The following is a 22,500-nucleotide window of genomic DNA, read 5'->3' on the forward strand; positions in this document are numbered from 1 at the left end:
TATAATTATATTGTTCTAGAATGAAACTCAAATTTACTTTAAAACTTCACGCACAACCTATTAACCAATCAGTGACCCTCTTGCTCAAATTCAACCAATCAGATTCTACTACAAAGAGCGCCGTAGAAGCAGAATTTTTTTAAAGGTGCAAAAAACGATACCACACAGAATCCTCCAACAGACAGGCGGCGCTGTTTAATCGATTATTTTCGTTTTTGTCGTAGCCAGTCAGATAATCAAACATCAAAAAGTGTTTTCAAGTGCTTTAAACACGTCCTTTTTGTTTCTGTAATATTATATAACACAAGAAACACATAAGTGTAGGCTGTATCCATCGGGTGCAATTGTGTTTCCATAGAAAAATATAGAACACAACGTGTTGCTAGTTAGCTACGCAGCTGATGCAGATAGCGTCATCGGCTGTGTCCTAAATGACTCCCTACGCCCTACTCCCTATGTAGTTTAACAATGGCTTCCGTGGCATATCTAGGGCACTTGATATCTATATCAGAGTTAAATCGGATACAGCCGGTATTCTTCATGCTTGGGTGCTGTGTTTGTTTTAACAGACAGGAGAGTTTTCTGACGATTTCTCACAGCAGGCAAATGGTACGTACATTAAAAAAAATAACTTTAACAGCACATCATTTATTCGGCTGAGATTCGTGCCACAGTAAGGGATAAATTAGATTATAGTAGTTTGTTGAGCAATAACAGGAAGCTGTCTGGTTTAGCCAGCTAGCTATCTAGCTAGTGTTAATGATCTGTTGTAAAAAAATTGATTTTTATAGCCAAAAAATAATAATAAAAAAAAAAAAATCCCAGTGCTTGTTAAATACATTAGTATGAGTGAGGAAAAACTTACATAGAAAGCAAAAGTTTTGCTTTGGTGTTAATGAACCATGTCCACTTCTCTTTTTCCTTTTGTATTTATTGTTTGTTTGTTTGTTTGTTTGTTTTTAGAAAGGAAACATCGACAGTTGAGGAAAAAGCCACTCCCACTCAAACTATCCAGTGAATTTGTCATAAATGTTTGAGAGACCTGAATTTGTTTCAGAATGTCATCCACCTTCAAGAGGTCTTTTTTCTTTGTCAGAAGGTTAGTGTAGACACACCAGTCAAAAATCTGATGAACGATGTCGACCGAAGATGCAGGGGATCGCGGGAAAGAACGGGAACGGGGTGCTCGTCCCAAAGTGCGTCAGAGCCGGTCCGAGGAACGGCAGGATGGAGGGAGGCGGAAAGGAGGCAGGGGTAAACGGAAAGGTCGCTTGGCTCACGAAGCCATATCTGACCGGCCAGTCAGTGACGGCTTTGAATACGGTGATCTCTTAAACGGGCTGGAACCCAGAAATGGTTCTGTGTTTCGTGAGCGCCGGTGGCGTCAAGTCCTCAGCTCACCTGCATCCTCGTTGACAGAGAAAGTCTCAGCTAGGATATCTCAAAACACTCCAAGCGATGATCAGTCAGTGGCCGAGACCAGCAGCAAGTCTTCCAGTGGCAGTCGTACCCTCAGGCAGAAGATTCAGGATGCTGTAGGTCAGTGTTTTCCCATCAAGACCCACAGTGGACCTTCCGCCTCAGAGCAGGGCATCTCAGAATCTCCTGCCCCAGCTTCTTCCCGGAGAAAGATCCATCTGAGTGAACTCATGCTGGACAGCTGCCCATTTCCACCTGGCTCAGAGCTTGCCCAGAAATGGAACCTGATCAAGCAGCATACCGCTCCTATTTCCCAACCACCCATACTTGACACACTTTCTGGCACTGGAGCGTCGATGTCAGTGGGCACTATTTCTGCAGCTACCGTAGTCGAGGATGAGGATGACCGCTTACGAGAGAGGCGGAGAATCAGCATCGAGCAAGGTGTCGACCCACCACCCAATGCACAGATACATACGTTTGAGGTGACGGCACAAATCAACCCCCTGTACAAGCTCGGGCCCAAGTTGGCTCACGGAATGAACGAGTTGGCTGGAGATGACCGGGCCACTCTACAGCAACAGCAGCACATGCTGCAGATGCAACAGCAACACCACCAAATGCTTCTCCAGAGCTGCTTGGACACCCTAGACGAGGTTGTCGCATCTTCCTCGGGATCTGCCCCATCCTTCTCTACCGAATCCCATCCGGATTCGGATTCCTCCTCATCATCTCCGTGTTCCATGACGAGGGGTTCTCTGGTAACAGCAGAGCACTTCAAACCTCAAGATGGCCACCATCGTGCCCACACACAGATTGACTACATCCACTGTTTGGTGCCTGATCTGCTCCAGATCACCAACCTGCCGTGTTACTGGGGGGTCATGGATCGCTATGAGGCCGAGACACTCCTAGAAGGCAAGCCTGAAGGAACATTCCTTCTTCGTGACTCAGCTCAAGAGGACTACTTGTTCTCTGTCAGCTTCCGGCGCTACGGACGGTCTCTGCATGCCCGTATCGAGCAGTGGAACCACAACTTCAGCTTTGACGTACACGACCCCAGCGTGTTCCACGCGCCTACGGTCACAGGCTTGCTGGAACACTACAAGGACCCCAACTCATGTATGTTCTTTGAGCCGTTACTCTCAAACCCCATCCATCGCACTCGGCCATTCAGCCTCCAGCACGTTTGTCGTGCTGTCATCAGCAGCTGCACCACATACGATGGCATCAGTGCCCTGCCAATCCCCAATGCCCTCAAGGAGCACCTGAAGGAATATCATTACAAGCAGAGAGTTCGTGTACGGAGACTTGACACTGGGTGGGAGGTGAAATCCTCGGTGTGTGATTTTTGCTAACTTCTACCATGGCCAGTAAAAACTCTGTCAGCTAATTCAGCACTCCTAATGCAAGCATGCTAACTGCAATGCGAGCAGGAAAATCTTCCGTTTTAAATGAAAGCATTAAAATTTCTTCAGTATAAAACCATGGTAATCCTAGCTTGTATGAACCACTGATCCACAGAACCCAACCATCGTTAATCTGACAAACACCGTGCCACTTGATTACTAATTTATACCACATGCAGTATAGACTAGCACTATGTGGGTAGAGTCAAAACCCAAGTGTTCTAATGCTAATCCAGGGAAGAACTGCGATAAACTTCAGAACCTCCACTAGCACTGACAAACTAGCAACTCCTAGCATGCTAACGCATGCTGACACTAACAACTGCACGACGTGGTTGCCAACTGATACCATGACAAGTTAAACTACTGTATAGTGATAGAGCTAGCATGAATCAACCATTGCATGTCAGTCTAGCACATTAAAATGCTAAGCTGTTTTAATGACAACATTGCATTTCAACTGGCCTTGAAATGATATTTTGATGTTTCAGCGCTATTTGTGCGTGCCTTGTGTATATAAGCAAAATGTTACATTCATGGGGTGGGGCATGGATAAACCCCTATTAACCCTGGCTAGCATGTTGCGGATTGCTATGAAATAAACCAGTTAGCGCATTCACACCAATCAAATGGCTTTGAATTATTGTTAACGTAAAAAGCTATCTAACTAACTAATAAACCTGTAATTAAATCCAGGTAGCCGATTCTTTAGCTCACAGCTTTGGGTAATTTGATGGATTTGGTAAAATAATTCAACTCAACACATGTACCTAGATTTCTATCAGGTGAAAAAAGGTTATTTCAAGGAATATTTTAAAAAATATATATAGTCTTGTCTAGAAGTGCCACTTACGTCCAAGGACCAGTGGTTTATGTCCAGTAGTTTAAAAGCTTAAATCACAAACAGTAATATCAGATTCTTAGTTGCTGTCGATGTGCAATGAGTAATACCTTAAAGAAAATCTTGTCTCAGATTGCAAACGATGACAAAATACTTCACATTAAATGTGCAGCTTTGCTCCACCTCTAAACAGCATCCCATTGTAGAATTGTGGGCACGAGACAATATCTATACAACAACCAATTATTTGTTACCTTTCACCTACCAGTTCCATGTACCGTGTCACGTTTATCCCCTGAATTTCTGTTACATCATGAAGTCAATATTCTGCAGAACATTCCAGACCTGCTGACAAATCTTCACATTTTGTCCTGCTGTAACAAAGCATTCAATTTGTTACATCTTTTGAGGACGAATGTAGAACATTTAAAGATATTCAACTGTGGATGAATGAAGTTTACAACACAAGTTAATGACTGTAGCAGTTTTGTACAATTTCTAGAAGAAAGCAAAAGGAGTTGTGCTTCACCTTGAGGGCTAGTGCTGCCTTTACTTGCCTGGAACTCCATATTTGAAGGTTATTGTATGCACTATTCCCTTACACATGTCTCAGCATAAATAAATAACCAGCATCATTGATTAAACATGTCTATAATAATTATACTGGGCTCGTTGGCATCATAATTTTTGATGCATCCTATGCCTGATTATTGGCACATGCCTAGCGAGGGTTAATATGATTAATCTGATAATAATTATTTATTTATGGAAAGCTTCCAAACCTGCTGTATACACACACACTGTACACACACACTGAGATGCTCTCTTCAGAGTCTTAAGAACTGTATAACAACTGTATTTATTGTTAGTGTTTTATTCTTGTTTTGAAATTGCCTGAATTTGTATTTTATTTTATTTTTTTCTTTATTTGGAGGGGGCAGTTTGTGATGAGAACATTTCACTGCAAAACTTTCTAAAGCTTTGAGCTGCATATGTGAGCTTGCTAAATGCAACAGCATACAAATGAAGTTTCAAGATTGGTGCTCTGCGTTAATATCTTTTTTGGGTTTTTTGAATGCGCCTTCTGTTGAATCCTCTGCACTATCCAAAATGTCTTGACTTTTTTTATTTGAATGCAATTTGCTACATGACTAATGGTTGAGACATTTGAGTAATGTAGACCTTGCCGTCTCACACGTTTTCCATCCTAAAATGGCAAAAAGCAAAGAAAAAGGCAATTAAAGCCCTTAAACTGGCAGCGATATAGGATCTCTAAAACACCGCTAGTATGTATTCATTTAGCTAGTTAGCTCATTTGCTAGGTGAAAAGTTTGGGGGAAATCTGGGGGAAAAAAAAACAATAGATAGATAGACGTGTGCTAGCTTTTGGACTAGCTAGCTAACTGACAACCTGTTATGTCTGTATATTTCAAAAGCAATTGATTAAACTATTACTTTTAGAATATTTATATAATATAGTTAGCTATGCTAGCTAGTTGGCACCTCATATAGGTTTGTTATGGTTTGTTTCTGGTTTTCGTAATGAATTTGAGTCGTACGAAGGAGTCAACCAAGGCGCGCCGATCGGAACACCTGGCCGGGCAGTTAAAAATATTTTTATTTTCTTATTTAAATGCTATTTTAATTTTGCTGTTTCACTTGCTTTCCAGTCCTTTGTGTTATTTTGGGACCACAATGAACATCTGCTGAACAAATAAACACACTAACTTTGAATTTTACCGTGTTTTGGATTTTTTAAACATTGGTGTTTATTTCATTTATTTTATAGTTAACATATTGGCTCTGTTTTTTTATTGCTGATTATTTATTTCTTATATAAAAAGATAAAAAAAACTAAATAGATGTTAAAACCACACAATAAACTCCTTTTGTGACACCTCTATAGGTTACATCCAGATAATAATTGGTGTTTATTCCTCTTTTTTAGATATATAATCATTCAATAAGTTAATAATTTGTATAACGTCGGTTTAAATCACAAAAACAGATTAACTCTGTTAGCTTCTATGCTATTAGCTATTAGCTTCAGGCTTCTGTCAGATTTGGCGCGTAGAAGTGGCTGCCTGATCAGAAGTGCAACATTTCCACGCATGCGCACTTCTGCTCAGGCGGTGACTTCGGGTTGCCACGGTTTCCATATTCTGACGCTACCGGGTGTTTTTGACATGAGAGCTAATTAGCTTAGCAGAAAATACCATGTGATGATAACACCTTTTTTTTTTTATTATTGTTTTTATTTACACATCATGTGTATGGGATGTCTGATAGTCTAAGTGAGACGAATTGAAGCACAATTGTGGCCTTTTGACGGTTGGACAAAAAGGTTTGTGGCGAAACGTCAGGCTTTTCTTTCTTATTTTTTTTCTCTAAACGCGATTATTTACATCAGTGTAAACATTATGTAAACATTATGTCTACATTTGCTCAGGTTCCTGAGAGCTAAAGTAGCTAATTAGTGGTTTATAATGTTTGTGAATATTTGTCATGGCAGCTAACTGACAAACGTTGTTATGGTTGTCTTTCAGATGCTAACAAGCTAGCTAGCTAGTTGATTATCTAACTAGCCATTCGATAAAAAAAAGCAGTATTAAGATTGCACAGAGGATTAGATATTTATAAACATAACGTTTTTATAACTATTTGCTACGTTTTACGTTCACTTGTTGCTCCTTTTGTACTTTTCCTACTGCAAGCTTTCTAATTTAAGCTAAAAAAAAGCATTCCGAGGGTTAAATTGATTAACCGTATTGCGTTTCGATGAAAAACATCTATATATTAAGTGTGTTAACAAAAATCACTCACACTAACCTCAACAGGAGGTCTTTTAATTAGTGATCTGTTGTTCTGGAACGAGTCGACTCCTTGATGAAGCGGAATTAACTTAGGAGTCGACTAACGTTTTTTTTTTCTTTTAAGCGTTTTTAACTGAGAAAGAAAGATATCATTAAATGCGTTGTTCTTGTTGTTTTTGTGTGTTAACAAAATCACTCACACTAACCTCAACAGGGGGTCTTTTAATCAGTGATCTGTTGTTCTTGAACGAGTCGACTCCTTGATGAACCGGAATTAACTTAGGAGTCGACTAACGTTTTTTTCTTTTAAACGTTTTTAACTAAGAAAGAACGATATAATTAAATGCATTGTTCTTGTTGTTAACATATGCGTGTTCAATAGTTTTGTATCTCCAACGGTTACAATTACAAACATGGTGTCCAGATGTTCAAAATAATCTAGTGAATCATCTGTGTCGAATATGAGTTGTTGGGCACAGAATAGGGATTCGGAGTCGATTCAAGTTTAGACATGTGTGTGACTGGATCATTATGATCCGTCTGTATATTTAATTGTTTTTGTTAATACAAAAATGCAAAGTATAATGTATTAATAATTTTTTGACAGGACAGAAGGCAATTGCATAACAGCTTATTTGTTATTATGTTCAAATACATTTAGCAGTCAGCATGAGTGCATCTGCCCTGAAAATAGGAGACCAGCTGATCCTGGAAGAAGATTATGATGAGAACTACATTCCGTCTGAACAAGGTAACAAGGCCTGACAGGAACATAATTAAAGTCCTGTAGTTTTACACCATACTACACGACTGAGCAAATCAATCACACACTCATATCTAAAGACATTGTTTGGCCCAGTAATGTCATTTGTATCACAGCAGTTTTATACAATAGCCTAGAGACAGATCAGCTGTCTTCCAAAGGTCTTTATTTTAGACTGATATGAAAAAGAATAACATTAAGGTTTTGATAGGGAGGATAATTATTTTCACCAGAATACATAGCATTCTGATTTCTTACACTTAAGAATCTTAAGAACCTTTTTTAGTCATGTAGTTAAATGAAAATGTGATATAACATTAATATTGGCATGTGTTGTACGCATGCTCTGATATAGCCTCTAAAATATGGTACTACTAGTGTTGTCAAAATAAAACAACAGGACTTGCGTACAACCGATTGAAGCTAGAGATCTAGATTATTCTAGAGTGCATGATTCTGGTTCGTTGATCTCCTCACTATTCTGTCTCTTGCTTCTCCCTCGTCAGAGATACATGAATATGCCCGAGAGATCGGGATCGACCCTGAGCGGGAGCCAGAGCTCCTGTGGTTGGCTCGAGAGGGCATTGTTGCCCCTCTACCTGCAGAATGGAAGCCCTGGTAGGAAGAGTTCTACACACAAACATAAAAGAATCCTGTTATGGTTAAAAGAAAGAAAGAATAAAGTGTGTGTGTGTGTTTTTTCTTCTTCACAGTCAGGATGTGACCGGAGATGTTTACTACTTCAACTTCACCACTGGTCAGTCCACGTGGGACCACCCATGTGACGAGCAGTACCGCCGCCTAGTGACTCAGGAGAGGGAGCGCAGTTCAGGCTCTGCTCATGTCAGGAATGACAAGGAAAAGAAGAAGAAGAAAGAGAAGAAGGAGAAGAAAAAGGAGAGAAAAAAGAGCGAACCAGAGGGTCCGAAAGCATCAGGAGTGAGTTTGTGCGCTGTGTCTCTGTGTGTGTACCTTGTTTAGTATTTAGGTAGTTCTAAGATTGGAAAAAACTTTATGTAGCACTTGTTCTTTTCCCCATCCAGTCAATCACAAACCTCTGTTAGTTCTTGACTCCACCCCTGTCCCTACACACACTCCCACCAGAGTTCTCGGTGCTTAAAGCAGGCCTGCTGTTTTATCAGCTAACCTCTCATTGGCTGAGCCTGCTGTCCATCACCAGAAAAAGAAGAGTGTGTAGTCCCAGACGTAGCAAGAACCAGCAGTAAAGAGATAGTCAGTCAGGTGGAAAGGAGAAATAAGTCCTTATAGCAGCAGCAGAGAGGAAGATGAAAGTGACTGGCTCCTCAAACTGTGATCCTTTAATCTGATTTTATCCACATGATCACCTGTCATCTAAGGTGATCCCTTCTTCACAGGGGAGGAGATGAGGAGGGAGAGAGAAGGATGCATGGAAAGCTACTGTAGCAGGCCTATCATAAAAATTTAGCAAATATCTTAACTGCCTTTAAGAATGAAATGTGATTGAGCTCTCTCTCTCTCTCTCTCTCTCTCTCTCTCTCTCTCTCTCACACACACACACACTCACACTCTGTCTCTAAGCCTCTGGGTCCTCTTGCTCCTCTCAGAAGTGTGTGTGACACTGCAGTTCCAGCGCTCCGTGGTTCCTTGGGCAGCTCCTCCGGCCCACAACTGAAAACTCCACTAGGGGTAATCAAGAATGTATTAGGGCTAAAAGGACACACACCTAAAATCACATTAGCACGTTAGAAGAATACAAAAATGCAAACTAAGTTAAAAAACCCAGGAATCTGTATCTTTTATTTTGATAATGTTCATCAAACTAATTTGCCTACAACATGCAACCCCTGAGACTATGTGCACATTTCATAGGGCTCCAGGATGAACTCCGGGTTGCATAGGGGACGTCAAGAGGAGCGTCCATCTCTGGCCCCGCCCAAACGTTATTCCGATGATGAAGAGGATGAAGAGGAAGTGCAGAAAAAGATCTCAATTCCTCCGGTTGGTGTCTTCATCACTCCTGGAATGTCAGACGCACTACAATAAAATAGAGATCAGTGATTTCTTAATACTAGATAGATTTCTCTTTTTGGTATCGTTAACAGTCGTGTGTGTATATGTTTGGTATGTGTGTGTAGAGTCTGTGTGGTACATCGCGCCTGCTACAGAATCTCCACCTCGACTTGGATGCTCTGGGAGGAGGACTGCAGTATGAGGTAACTTAAAAAAAACAAAAAACGTTAATTCCACACAAGAATGTACCATGCAGTATGACATAACATCTAAGTTTAGTAGATCTACAAACAATTGTAACAAATGTACAAATCTGGTGTGTGTGTGTGTGTGTGTGCGCGTGCGTGCGTGCGTGCGTGCGCGTGTGCGTGTGTGTGTGTTTGTAGGACAGTGAGGTGAGCAGAACAGCTCCGGCTGAGGAGAAAACCGAACCAGAGCTTCAAGATCTTGCACTGTCAGGAGAAATCAGTGGCAACCCTCCATCTCCATCTCAGGTAGCTTCAGTTTTTTATTTTATAAAGCTTCCCTTTATTAAATCAATATGATCTAGTAGCAAGAGTGAAACAAATAAACAGAAAGAGTGAGAAACAGAGAAGACTGATTTAATATTTACTTTAAGCCCCTCTCCTCTTGACTCAGGGATGCTTCTGGTCTGGACACCATGGCTTTAGGAGTGCGTGTGTGTTTGTCTTTGTGTTTGTGTTTGTTTGTGTGTGTGTGTTTGTGTGTGTGTTTTTGTGTGTTAGTGTGTGTGGCTTAAACCAGTCTAATTAATCGTGTCATCATCTTTATCGTTAAGAAGCAGTCTCTCTCACTCTCTCACTCTCTCTCTCTCTCTCTCTCTCTCTCACACTCACACTCACACGTACACACACACACAAACAATGTCCCGTTTGCTAATAATGTTGTCATTCTCTCCTCCATGGCTTCTGCATCCTCGGAAACGTGTGAGTGTGTCTTGCATGTGTCTTCACCCGTCTTATAATGTTCCCAACCTTTCTATCTTTCCTCCGTATCTCCGTCTCTTATTACCCCTCCCCATCCACCACTATAAAGGACTCACTACGAGGGCGTCGTCTCTCCCCCAAGCAGCTAGGGGGCAGCAGAGATTGCAGCAGCGCTGACGTTTTCCCTCCAAGTCGGCAGGGTGAGAGTTTTGCCGAAGACGAATTAATCCCGTTAGAGATGGAGTCTGAAGAACGAACAGGGAGTGAAGAAGAAGAGGTAGAGGAGGAAAGGCAAAGTGAGAGGGATGAGGAAATGATCAAACAGTTGGACAGAGAGACAAAGAGTGATGTGGAGATACCGAAAGCAAGGGATGGGTTGGAGGAGAGCGAAACACCAAACAGCGATGAGATAATGGAGAAATACGTAGATCAGGTGTATTCTGGAGAGGAAGAGGAGCAGAGTGAGAGGGATGAAGAACAAATGGGGGAAGAAGGAGAAAACAACTGCGCCATACTTAATGAGACTGTAGAAGAGAAGGAGGAAATGGAGCTCAGTAATAGAGTCCGACAGGAGAAAGCGACAGCGGAGAGACGCAGAAGTAGTTCAGAAGAAAAGAGAGATGAAGCAGATGCGGGTAGAAGCGAGGGAGAGGAGAAAACGAGTGTGAAGCACACTGAGGAAGATGAGGGGAACTACAACGATTCGAAGGCGACAAAGATGTCTGAGAGCGAGGATGAAGAGATCGAACGAATAGAGCGCACAAAAGAAAACACTGACAAGCTGCTCCAGCAGACAGGCATGCTGGGTAAAAAACGGCTTCCTCGCAGTGATCGACTTCCCAGTGAGGTACGCAGTGTGACCTTTGACCCCTCGGCTCAAGCACGCACGCTTTTTAGATGCCTGTAAGCTTGAGTGCAGCCCTAGGGGCTCATCCATCCATCCACCATGGGATAAGATGACCATTAATCACTCCATTAATCTGTCCAGCTCACTAATCCTCCCATTGAATACCCCGTCTATCCGTTTATCTCTCCTTCATACATTTCTATCTAAACGGATGTCACTCCATCCGTGTGCTATGTTATTGAAGTGTTTATCTTTCCATCCATCCCTTTTTTCTCTGTCTAGGCTATCTAGCAATCAATTCATCCATCCCTCTTTTCATCCATCTGTCCACTCAGTATTGCAGTATTAGTGTACTTGTCTTGTCGACTGTGTGTGTGTGTGTGTTTTCTGCTTTGTGTTTGTGAACTTGAGGCATGTCAGCTCATGCCACTGCTTTGCTCAGTTAGTTTCTGCATTACACCAGAAAATGTGTCAACTCTATTGATGTGTGTGTGTGTGTGTGTGTGTGTGTGTGTGTTTTCTGCTTTGTGTTTGTGATCTTGAGGCATGTCAGCTCATGCCACTGCTTTGCTCAGTTAGTTTCTGCATTACACCAGAAAATGTCAACTCTATTGATGTGTGTGTGTGTGTGTGTGTGTGTGTGTGTGTGTGTGTGTGATAGAGGAAGTGTGTTCTGTGTTTTTTTTATTGAGTTTTTATTAATTTATTCCATCCACCTGCAGGAATCGGAGATCAGCGAGCACGTTGAAGTTGTATCTAGCCATTCTGTTGGCATGAAGGTGATGTTTTTACTCCTACCGATTATGGCATCATTATTGCTATTCTGTCCTGAATTAGAATTCTATCAGTATTAGTTTTGTCTAATTTTATTTTTTTATTACATCAAAGGTGAGGTTCCGTTCCAACTTTTCAGAGAACGTTCTAGACCTGAGTGATCTCTGCCTGGCTGATCCCAAAGCAGCTCCAGTGAGTCTGTCCATCCTAACCTAAGCATCCATGCATTTATCCCCCCATTTCTCTCTTTCTCTCTCTCTCTCTCTCACACTCTCTCTCTCTCTCTCTCTCTCTCTCTCTCTCTCTCTCTCTCTCTCTCTCTCGCTCTCTCTCTTTATCTATCTGTGCATCCATCCATTTACCTAACCTAAGCATCCATGCATTTATCCCCCCATTTTTCTCTCTCTCTCTCTCTCTCTCTCTCTCTCTCTCTCTCTCTCTCTCTCTCTCTCTCTCTATCTGTGCATCCATACATTTACCTAACCTAAGCATCCATGCATTTATCCCCCCATTTTTTTTCTCTCACTCTCTCGCTCTCTCTCTTTATCTATCTGTGCATCCATCCATTTACCTAACCTAAGCATCCATGCATTTATCCCCCCATTTTTTCTTCTCTCTCTATCTCTCTCTCTCTCTCACTCTCTCTCTCTCTCTCTCTCTCTTTATCTCTCTCTCGCTCTCTCTCTTTATCTATCTGTGCATCCATCCATTTACCTAACCTAAGCATCCATGCATTTATCCCCCCATTTTTTCTTCTCTCTCTATCTCTCTCTCTCTCTCTCACTCTCTCTCTCTCTCTCTCTCTCTCTCTCTCTCTTTATCTCTCTCTCGCTCTCTCTCTTTATCTATCTGTGCATCCATCCATTTACCTAACCTAAGCATCCATGCATTTATCCCCCCATTTTTTCTTCTCTCTCTATCTCTCTCTCTCTCTCTCTCTCTCTCTCTCTCTCACTCTCTCTCTCTCTCTCTTTATCTCTCTCTCGCTCTCTCTCTTTATCTATCTGTGCATCCATCCATTTACCTAACCTAAGCATCCATGCATTTATCCCCCCATTTTTTCTTCTCTCTCTATCTCTCTCTCTCTCTCTCTCTCTCTCTCTCTCTCTCTCTCTCTCTCTCTCTCTCTCTTTATCTCTCTCTCGCTCTCTCTCTTTATCTATCTGTGCATCCATCCATTTACCTAACCTAAGCATCCATGCATTTATCCCCCCATTTCTCTCTCTCTCTCTCTCTCTCTCTCTCTCTCTCTCTCTCTCTCTCTCTCTCTCTCTCTCTCTCTCTCTCTCTCTCTCTTTATTTATTATTATACCTTTATTTAACCAGGGATAAAATCACATTGAGATAAATATCTCATTTACAAGTGAGCACACAATAGACAACATAAAAACAAATAAAGTACATAGAACAATAATCACAACACACACATTTCCAACCATAAAACAAGATTAAAACAAAATTAAGAACAAGTGCAGACAGTTTTGGAATGTTCGGTTGAGATACAGCTTAAACTCATTCATTGAGATAAGTACACTCAATTTCAATGATCTTTGAATCTCATTCCAAGCAGCACTATAAGTAAAAGCAGTTTTTTCATTAAGTGTCTTCATTAAGGGAACATTTAAAAGAATATACGTACTTGAACGCAGATTATGCCCTTGACTACTGACAGTTAGTAGACTATTCATGTAAAGAGGAAGCTGGCCAACTATGGCCTTGTACACTAATATAAGCCAAGTGAAGCGAAGGCCAACCTACCGTTTCATACAGTGCACAGTGATGAGTATAATGATTAGTACGAGTTCTAAATCTTAAAGCAGAATGATAAACAGACTCCAATGATTGTAAAAGAGCCTTAGAGGTGTTTCTGTAAAAAAACATCTCCATAATCTAAGACAGGTAAGAAGGTAGCTTCTACTGTACCAACTTTCTCTTTGCTGACTGTGAAAAAGTTTATCAGTTTGTAATCCGTCTGCTTATGCGTCTTATACACTAATTTTATTCATTCTACTTATTCTGTTTTGTTTTATTAGGAGGAAAAAGAAAAGTATGACAGGAGAGAGGCATATGAGGATGACTATGAGAAGGAGGAGGAAGAGATAAGAGGCGAAGCTACAAAGAGGTTTGAATAGTGTACAACACACATACGCAGAAATGAGCTTTACATGTCATCAGATAACGATGAACGATGACGTTTCTCCTCACATCAGCGGCCACAGAAAGAGCTCGGGTTTAGACAAGTGGCTCCCCGATCACACGCAGGAAACACCGTCATCTTCCTCTGTCTCTAAGCATGAGGACGTAGAAGGAGAAAGAAGAATGAGGGTTGACAAGGAAGAAAAGGAAAGGAAGCACGAGACTAAAGACAGAACTAAAAAAGGACAGGAAGAGAGCAAAGAGGTGAAGGACAGAAGAAGGCATGATGAAGAGCTGAGAACGAGGAGGGAGGAGGAGGAGAAGGAAACACAGAGGCAGGTGGAGGAGGAGAGGTTGAGAGCGGTGGAGGAGCGGGACAAAAAACTGCAACTCCTCCGAGACCAGATGAGAAGAGAAGAGGAAGAGGAGGAGCGAAGGATCAGGGAGGAGAATGAGAAAAGGATCAGGTGAGTAAAGTGAATGCAAGAGAAGGTGAGTGTGTGTGGTAGAAAGGGACAAAGAGTGAATATGAGGAAAATGGGAAAAAGATGTGTGTGAGGTGAGAAAAAGGTGTGTGTGTGTGTGTGAGAGAGAGAAACCTGAAGTGTGGGAGCAAAGCTGTTGATTATTTGTTGTGACATCACCAATTTCATTTCAACTGAAATAAAAGTGTGTGTGTGTGTGTGTGAAGGGCCCTTAAAGAGCGGCTGCAAAGAGAGAGGGAAGAGGAGGAGGAGCGTTTGGACCAGGAAACACGGACCAAACTACAGCAACTCCGAGAGCATGCGCTGAGGGACAGAGACACACACCTACACAAACTCAGGTACACACACAGGTATACACACACTCTCACTTACTGATTTCTCTACACTGTTTAAACTTACTGTGTGTGTATATGTCTGTATTCAGGGAGGAGAACGAGAAGAGGGCGAGCGAGGTGCGTGCTGAATTGGAGGCAGAGAGAGAGAGACTGGAGGCACAGAGGAGGCGGGAATTGGAGAAAATGACAGAGGAGTCAGAGGAGGAGTTGAAGGCTGAGAAAAGGCGGCTTCAGGAGAAGTGGGAGGAGCAGTTATCTTCACTTAGAGCGGAGGTCTGTGTGTGTGCACGTCTGTGTGTGCGTGCGCGTCTGTGTGTGCGTGCGCGTCTGTGTGTGCGTGCGCGTCTGTGTGTGCGTGCGCGTCTGTGTGTGCGTGCGCGCCTGTGTGTGCGTGCGCGTGTGTGTGTGTGTGAGAGAGACACTGACCAATAGTGACATTATGTTTCTAAGTTAACCAAATTGTGTGTGTGTGTGTGCGTTAGGAGACAACCAGCAACAGAAAGCAAGACCTGAGAAGTCCTCAACCTCAACAGCAACTACTGGATTATAAAAGAGAGGTAATAATAATAATAATAATAATAATAATAGTATCATGACATGTTTGTGCATCAGTCTTAGTTAAGGAGGTGTGGCCTCTGTGCCTGTTAATCACAGTGAAGGAGGTGTGGCCTCTGTGCCTGTTAATCACAGTGAAGGAGGTGTGTCCTGGTGTCCTGGTGCCTGTCAGGCTCTTTAAAGGACACCTGTATGTCTGTAAGCCAGAGGAAAGGGGGTGTGTCTGTCAATCCCAATACTTTCTGATAACTATTATTAATTAGTTTGTTATTACTCTGTTGTTGATGGTGTGTGTGCGTGTAGCTGTCTGAGGTGCTGCAGGAAGTAAGGGATGAGGTGCAGCGGGAGCATAGCAGGAAGCTGGAGCAGCTTAAAGAGGAGCATCGAAACCAGCTGCAGACCATGAGAGAAATGCACTTGGAGGAGGTGTGTGTGTCTGTGTGTGTGTGTATGTGTCTGTGTTTGTGTTTTGTATTTATTGTGTAAAGAGAGGGTCCACAGTGTCCCCATAATTCACTAGTTTACTGGATCCCTTTCCTTTATATGTGACTTAAAGAGAAACATGTGTAAAACGTGTGTGTGTGTGTGTGTGTAGGAGAGTAATGAGCGGGAGCGTGTGACGAGAGCACTAGAAGAGGAGAGAGCACAACTTCTCACCTCACACACAGCTCAAGTGGAGCAGCTCAGATTGCAGCTGGACACACAGCTCTACAATGTGCGCAGAACACACACTCAGAAGGTAAACACACACACTGTGTTTTCATACCACTAAACAAGATCTTTAAAAAAATTTTTTATAATGTTTCTTCCTTCTTTTTTAACAAATTTGTGTGTGTGTGTGTGTGTGTGTGTGTGTGTGTGTGTGTGTGTGTAGGAAGCCGAAGTGCAGGGGTTGATTGAAAAACTTGAGCTGAAGACCAAAGAACTCAAAATTCAAGATTCAAGACTCCTGGCTCAGGTATTTCGTGTGTGTGTGAGTGTGTGTGAGTGTGTGTGAGTGTGTGAGTGAGTGTGTGAGTGAGTGTGTGAGTGAGTGTGTGAGTGAGTGTGTGAGTGAGTGTGTGAGTGAGTGTGTGAGTGAGTGTGTGAGTGAGTGTGTGAGTGAGTGTGTGAGTGAGTGAGTGTGTGAGTGAGTGTGTGAGTGAGTGTGTGAGTGAGTGTGTGAGTGAGTGTGTGAGTGAGTGTGTGAGTGAGTGTGTGAGTGAGTGTGTGAGTGAGTGTGTGAGTGTGAGTGTGAGTGTGAGTGTGAGTGTGAGAGTGAGTGTGAGAGTGAGTGTGAGAGTGAGTGTGAGAGTGAGTGTGAGAGTGAGTGTGAGAGTGAGTGTGAGAGTGAGTGTGAGTGTGAGTGTGAGTGTGAGAGTGAGTGTGAGAGTGAGTGTGAGAGTGAGTGTGAGAGTGAGTGTGAGAGTGAGTGTGAGAGTGAGTGTGAGAGTGAGTGTGAGAGTGAGTGTGAGTGTGAGAGTGAGTGTGTGTGTGAGAGTGAGAGTGAGTGTGCGTGCGAGAGTGAGTGTGCGAGCGAGAGAGAGTGCGTGCGAGCGAGAGAGAGTGCGTGCGAGAGAGAGAGAGTGCGTGCGAGAGAGAGAGAGTGCGTGCGAGAGAGAGAGAGTGCGTGCGAGAGAGAGAGAGTGCGTGCGAGAGAGAGAGAGTGCGTGCGAGAGAGAGAGTGCGTGCGAGAGAGAGTGCGTGTGTGTGTGTGTGTGTGTGAGAGAGCAATCTTATATCCATTCTGTTTCTGTGCAGGCAGCAGATTTAGAAAAGAGGCGGAAACAGTTGGACAAGGATGAGAGAGGCTTAGAGGTTGTGTTTACCTCCCTGTGTTTACCTCCCTGTGTTTACCTCCCTGTGTTTACCTCCCTGTGTTTACCTCCGTGTTTACCTCCCTGTTGAATCCTTTCCCTTTTCATTACACATTGTCTTTATTACATTTTGCAGCAGTTACATTATAAATCCTGCTTGCTTCCCCATCATCACCACACACACACTTTACTGTACATCACTTCATGTTCCACTTTTACAATGTGTTCTTACCCTTCTAGACTCTTCCACATCTCCTGGAAGAGAGAGAGCGTCTTCTTGTCGATCTGGAGCGAGCGCGACAGGCGAGTGACCGAGAGAGGGAAGAGAGAATGAGAGAGAGGGAGGAGATGGAGAGAGAGCGGAAGAGAGAGTGGGAGGAAAACAGAAACATGAAAGATGAAAGAGAGAGACTGCAGATCAAAGTGACCCTGCTGCAGGAAAAATGTGATCAACTCACACGAAGAGTCCGGTAAAACACACACACACAACCACACACACACACACACACACACACATCCATCGCATCAGCATGGGGTGGGGTTATTAAAATAATTTTTGGTTAAAAATGGTGTGTGTTTGATGTCTGTCAGTGAGTTGGAGCAGAGAGAGAGTGCAGACTGTAAGGAAGAGGAGAAAAAAGAGCAAGAGGACGTGAGAAGGAACAGAGAGAGTGAGGAGTCACTGCGAGTGGAGGATCTGGAACCTTCTCCATCCCATGGCACTCACAGCAACATAGAGGAGTATGTCGTCTGTGCTCATCCTTACAACCATCCGTTCATCTATATTCATGCAGCCATGCATCTAAATCTCTCTCTCTCTCTCTCTGTGTCTCTCTCTCTCTCTCTCTCTAGGCTGCGTGACTTCATTTCAAGTGAGAATGTATCTCTGCAGAGAGCAAGACAGTTTTTAGACCGCCATAACGGCAATCTGAGAGACAGACAGACGATGCTCAAGGTGGCCCGGACCACCCTTCAGGACCCCTCCCCAGGGGGCGTGGCCCATTTACTCCCCGAAAACATCCAGCAGGTGTGTTTATGTAGTCATAGACTTTAAGATTACTGAATGGCTCTTTGATGAGAAACAGGGTTTGGCTATGAAGGTGTGTAATTAGATGTATTTTTATTTCTTTATTTTTCTTATTTAGGAGGCGAGTCGCTTGGAAGAGCTGAAACAGACTGTGCAGAAGGGTCACAAGCTACTGAGAAAGAAAGAGGAGAGGCTGAGCCAACTGGAGAACTCGCTGGTCGAGGAGGTACATGCGCGCACACACACACAAACACACACACTGTTCTGCAGTGAGGTGAGGCACGGTGGCTTAGTGGTTAGCACGTTCGCCTCACACCTCCAGGGTTGGGGGTTCGATTCCCGCCTCCACCTTGTGTGTGTGGAGTTTGCATGTTCTCCCCGTGCCTCGGGGGTTTCCTCCGGGTACTCCGGTTTCCTCCCCCGGTCCAAAAACATGCATGGTAGGTTGATTGGCATCTCTGGAAAATTGTCCGTAGTGTGTGAGTGTGTGAGTGAATGAGGGATCCAGGGTGTATCCTGCCTTGATGCCCGATGACGCCTGAGATAGGCACAGGCTCCCCGTGACCCGAGGTAGTTCGGATAAGCGGTAGAAGATGAGTGAGTGAGAGAGTGTGTTCTGCAGTGCCAATGTACCCAGTCAGTCTGCACTTTCTGGAATGTGTAGCATAACGTATAACTTAAGATAGATAAGATAGCAGAACGTACACACTCAACATTATACTTATACTCTGTGTTGCCCCGTGCGTGTCGCAGCTGTCCTGTGACGATGCGGAGAGGACGGAGGCAGAGCGAAGAGTCACGTTTGATGTTACAGACTCAGAAGCGAGCAGTGTGTACAGTCAAGACGGAGCAGGTGAACACAGAAAGCCTAGCCGTTTTTTTAACCCACGCTTATTTTGATACACGTCCAAGCTCATTTGTTGAATTCTTTCAAAAAAGCTTCATCGACGACGGCTTCCTCTGTTTCTCTGCGTTTCTCTCTCAGTTCCAGTGAAGGTGCAGCATTTAGCTGACTCGCTGCAGCAGATCTCCAGCCAGCTGAACATGGTGTTAGGAGCACTGGGATCTCTGGCCCCGAAAACCTCCTCATCCACATCCACATCCTTACCTCGAACCTCCTCATTTCCTCCTGCTTCGTCCTGGGCGTGGCCTTCGAACACCGCCTCGTCCTCCGGAGCCAAGCAGAACGGCTTCACACACAGCAGCATGAACGGAGTCACGGCACTGCGAGGCTCTGATCTGCTGCTCAACTCCAGCTGGAGAAATCTCCTCCCAGGTAGCATGTGAAGATACATGTACACGTAGATACAGTATGTATGTTCATATTATCATAATGTCTTAATGAGGAACAAATCCAACAGCTATCATCTCAATTGTAGGGGTTTCCATGGACACCACCTTTTCCACAAGAGCTCACACGGCGCATTCTGGATACATGCCAACAAGGTGCCACACACACACACACACACAAAAGCATGGTGACAGTTTAATACTGTTATCTTGATATGATTTAAATGAGGTAAATGAGCAAGTGTGTGTGTGTGTGTGTGTGTGTGTGTGTGCGTGCAGTCTCTCTTCCATGATGCAGTCTAAATCGTCAGAGTTGGACAGTCTGAGACTGCGTGGATTAATTGAGGGCAACAAAAGATGGCTGGAGACACGACGGAAAGACACTAATGTGTATCCTTTTACAATCTCACACACACACACAAAGAACTCATTACATTAGTTTGTATAAATACTAAGAATCCAATTGTTATCATTATTATTGTTTTCATAGCATATCTCACTATTTACAGCATTAGCACAATATAGCGCTTAAGTAACTACTGATAAATGCCTAATATTTGAAATGACTTAATGTCTGGAACATTATTGCATATCCACACATCAGCACATGCCTAACATGAGCAAACATTTGTCTGTTCTCCTTAATTATTGCCCAGACCTCTGTTCACACGCTACCAGGTTCCCCCATCTTCAAATGGTTTGGTCCAACTCAGCTTGGATGAAAACAATCAGATCAGAGTGCACCATTACTGAGGGGAGGGGGGGGGGGGATTCAGTAGAAGTTTATTTGACTGTTAATTTTACATAGGATTTTAAAAGCAACAAATAGTGACACTAATGAGGTCCTTGAAACACAGAACAGAGACCGAGAGAGAGAGCGAGAGACGGAGAGAGAGCGAGAGACGGAGAGAGAGCGAGAGACGGAGAGAGAGCGAGAGACGGAGAGAGAGCGAGAGACGGAGAGAGCGAGAGACGGAGAGAGCGAGAGACGGAGAGAGCGAGAGACGGAGAGAGCGAGAGACACGGAGAGAGCGAGAGACACGGAGAGAGCGAGAGACACGGAGAGAGAGCGAGAGACGGAGAGAGCGAGAGACGGAGAGAGCGAGAGACGGAGAGAGCGAGAGACGGAGAGAGCGAGAGAGACAGAGTGAGAGAGAGAGAGACCGAGACAGAGACGGAGAGAGACAGAGTGACAGAGACACAGAGAGAGAGACAGACAGACAGAGACACAGAGAGAGACAGACAGACAGAGACACAGAGAGACAGACAGACAGACACAGAGAGACAGACAGAGACACAGAGACAGACAGAGACACAGACAGACAGAGACACAGAGAGACAGACAGACAGACAGACACAGAGAGAGACAGACAGACAGAGACACAGACAGAGACACAGAGAGAGGGAGAGAGACGGAGAGAGAGACAGACAGACAGAGACACAGAGAGAGAGACACAGAGAGAGAGACACAGACGGAGAGAGAACACAAATGTCTCTCAGGTAAGAGCCATTATAATATATGAACTGTGGCTCATGCATCGGATCGAATGACTTCACTCAACGGGGAAAGGGTAGACGTGTGTAATTTGGAACACAACCTCAGACAAACTGAGGTTAATCCCAGTTGGACTCGCTAGCTCCGAACCCTCAACTGGGAACCGAACCGAAGACCACGTTATACGACACAAGGTTATTCTTAAAACCTACAGCACAGACTTAATAAAATATTAAGGTACTGTAACGTCCATTAACGCGTCTATGATGTGAAGCGGCACACAAAAACAATCGACAATCTCAGGGACACTCCTAGATTTTATAACCAGCATTACAGCAGAACAAGAGATCACCAGCAGCATTTATTTTAAACTCTTAAACAGGAGTGTGTTCTGAGTGTGTATCAAAGTTTACATATTGCTGTTTGTGTAGTTGTGACTTAACAGTTATTTTTGTACAAGCTGAATAAAGCAGTTGTTGTTTGTATAAAATGAGGGGTGTGTGTTGGTTTGGGTGACTGGCGTGTGCTCGGTTCTGATTGGACAGGAAGGCTTGATTCATCGACACCCCGCCCACTTTTTATTAAAGATAGTATTATTTTGATGATCTAAGAAGTAAATGCTAAATCGTTGTGTAGAGAAGGTAAGAGTGTTTCGTCTTCACAGTATTGAAAAACTTACAAATACTTTATTCAGCAACTGTCGGTCATTAAAATCGTTTCTTTTGTTTGTTACAGACATTACAAAGTAGATTCATTTCATAACCCTTCATCATCATCATCATCATCATCATCATCTTTAGAAAAAGAGTAGTCAGTAATTACAGTGAGCTACATTCCATCCCATAGGACCAAATACCAGAAACAACGAAGGCCACAGGTTGACAGGACACACACAGACACACACACACACACACACACACACACGTACGTACACACGTGAAAACACCTGCGGTGTGTAAAATGCATTGCTGTTTGCTTGGCAGGTTTCTTCCTTCTGCTCTGAGGTTTGCTCTGAACCTCGCAGTCTCGGCCAGCGCTGTGATAATGTGGCAGATTTGAGTGGCACATTCAGTGTCCTATCAGCATCAATGTATGATCTGGAGCCCCGCCCCCACCTGTTTAACACCTGTAATCAGGCGAAGAACATACATTTCTATGATTACTCAAGAAAGTGTTAGAAGACGTAGATTTTGTCTCGCTGAACAGTGTTCAAGTCGTCATCCATCGTCAGCAGAACCTGAGGAGCGATCAGAGAAAAAAAAAAGAAAGAAAGTTGTTAAATGAAGATACATAAAAAAGGAAAATAAAAAGTTTAATGAGTAATAAATGGAGTGTGTGTGTGTGTGTGCGCGTGTGTGTCGCACCAGGAAGGATCCGAACATGGCAACAGAAGACAGGAAGTGCCAAATGTCATGATCATCAAAGAATGAGAGGAGAATGCAGTCGCGGTTGTGCTCGCGGGACTCTGCCGGCGTTTTCTATAACCACACGCATACGTTATCGTAAACAGGCATCATAAAAACAATGGAACAAATCCTTCGTACAACGTTTAGGGAAAATGTACGTGCGGCTCACC

The 22,500-nt window shown here is 43.4% G+C and overlaps 3 protein-coding genes across 8 annotated transcripts in view; 2 read left to right on the forward strand and 1 right to left on the reverse strand.

Annotated features, from left to right (window-relative positions):
* Window positions 1-220: 220 nt before the first annotated feature.
* Window positions 221-5,403, forward strand: socs9 (suppressor of cytokine signaling 9). The gene is made up of 2 exons (XM_060888359.1): window positions 221-609; window positions 964-5,403. The coding sequence occupies exon 2, from the start codon at window positions 1,137-1,139 to the stop codon at window positions 2,775-2,777; it is 1,641 nt and encodes a 546-aa protein (XP_060744342.1). The 5' UTR covers window positions 221-609; window positions 964-1,136; the 3' UTR covers window positions 2,778-5,403.
* A 408-nt stretch (window positions 5,404-5,811) lies between these two features.
* Window positions 5,812-21,459, forward strand: LOC132858282 (centrosomal protein of 164 kDa-like). 3 transcript variants are annotated; one of them, XM_060888550.1, is made up of 29 exons: window positions 5,812-6,013; window positions 7,144-7,233; window positions 7,752-7,863; window positions 7,959-8,184; window positions 8,806-8,913; window positions 9,097-9,225; window positions 9,363-9,440; window positions 9,624-9,731; window positions 10,294-11,031; window positions 11,754-11,810; window positions 11,920-11,997; window positions 13,839-13,927; window positions 14,016-14,408; window positions 14,633-14,764; window positions 14,851-15,034; window positions 15,244-15,318; window positions 15,620-15,742; window positions 15,912-16,055; window positions 16,191-16,274; window positions 17,057-17,113; window positions 17,353-17,582; window positions 17,704-17,853; window positions 17,965-18,139; window positions 18,258-18,365; window positions 18,893-18,992; window positions 19,125-19,418; window positions 19,519-19,585; window positions 19,709-19,819; window positions 20,086-21,459. In XM_060888550.1, exons 2-29 carry the CDS (start codon window positions 7,152-7,154, stop codon window positions 20,180-20,182), a joined length of 4,329 nt encoding a protein of 1,442 aa, XP_060744533.1. In that variant the 5' UTR covers window positions 5,812-6,013; window positions 7,144-7,151; the 3' UTR covers window positions 20,183-21,459. The 3 variants fall into 3 exon arrangements, with proteins under 3 accessions (XP_060744533.1, XP_060744534.1, XP_060744535.1); XM_060888551.1 differs by having other exon boundaries at window positions 19,125-19,415; window positions 20,086-21,458; XM_060888552.1 differs by lacking the exon at window positions 10,294-11,031 and having other exon boundaries at window positions 20,086-21,451.
* A 131-nt stretch (window positions 21,460-21,590) lies between these two features.
* sidt2 (SID1 transmembrane family, member 2) overlaps window positions 21,591-22,500 on the reverse strand; it is a 14,175-nt gene continuing 13,265 nt past the window's right edge. For all 4 annotated transcript variants that reach the window (XM_060888556.1, XM_060888554.1, XM_060888555.1 and 1 more), the window contains 3 exons: window position 22,500; window positions 22,289-22,402; window positions 21,591-22,161 (listed from right to left, as the gene is read on the reverse strand). The exon at window position 22,500 is cut by the window's right edge and continues 110 nt beyond it. In XM_060888556.1, coding sequence (XP_060744539.1) covers window positions 22,099-22,161; window positions 22,289-22,402; window position 22,500 — 178 coding nt within the window. In that variant the 3' untranslated portion in view covers window positions 21,591-22,098. The remainder of the gene's footprint in view (window positions 22,162-22,288; window positions 22,403-22,499) is intronic.

The sequence above is a fragment of the Tachysurus vachellii genome, chromosome 15 (genome assembly GCF_030014155.1).
Source record: "Tachysurus vachellii isolate PV-2020 chromosome 15, HZAU_Pvac_v1, whole genome shotgun sequence".
Classification (NCBI taxonomy): Eukaryota; Metazoa; Chordata; class Actinopteri; order Siluriformes; family Bagridae; genus Tachysurus; species Tachysurus vachellii.

Excerpts from the sequence above, each read along its gene's own strand:
- socs9 (XM_060888359.1), top strand. The coding sequence starts at position 1,137 with ATGTCGACCGAAGATGCAGGGGATCGCGGGAAAGAACGGGAACGGGGT.
- LOC132858282 (XM_060888550.1), top strand. The coding sequence starts at position 7,152 with ATGAGTGCATCTGCCCTGAAAATAGGAGACCAGCTGATCCTGGAAGAA. Across the intron at positions 17,114-17,352 it reads AGGATGAGAGAGGCTTAGAG|ACTCTTCCACATCTCCTGGA; the intron begins GTTGTGTTTACC and ends TTACCCTTCTAG. Across the intron at positions 18,366-18,892 it reads AGAACTCGCTGGTCGAGGAG|CTGTCCTGTGACGATGCGGA; the intron begins GTACATGCGCGC and ends TGCGTGTCGCAG.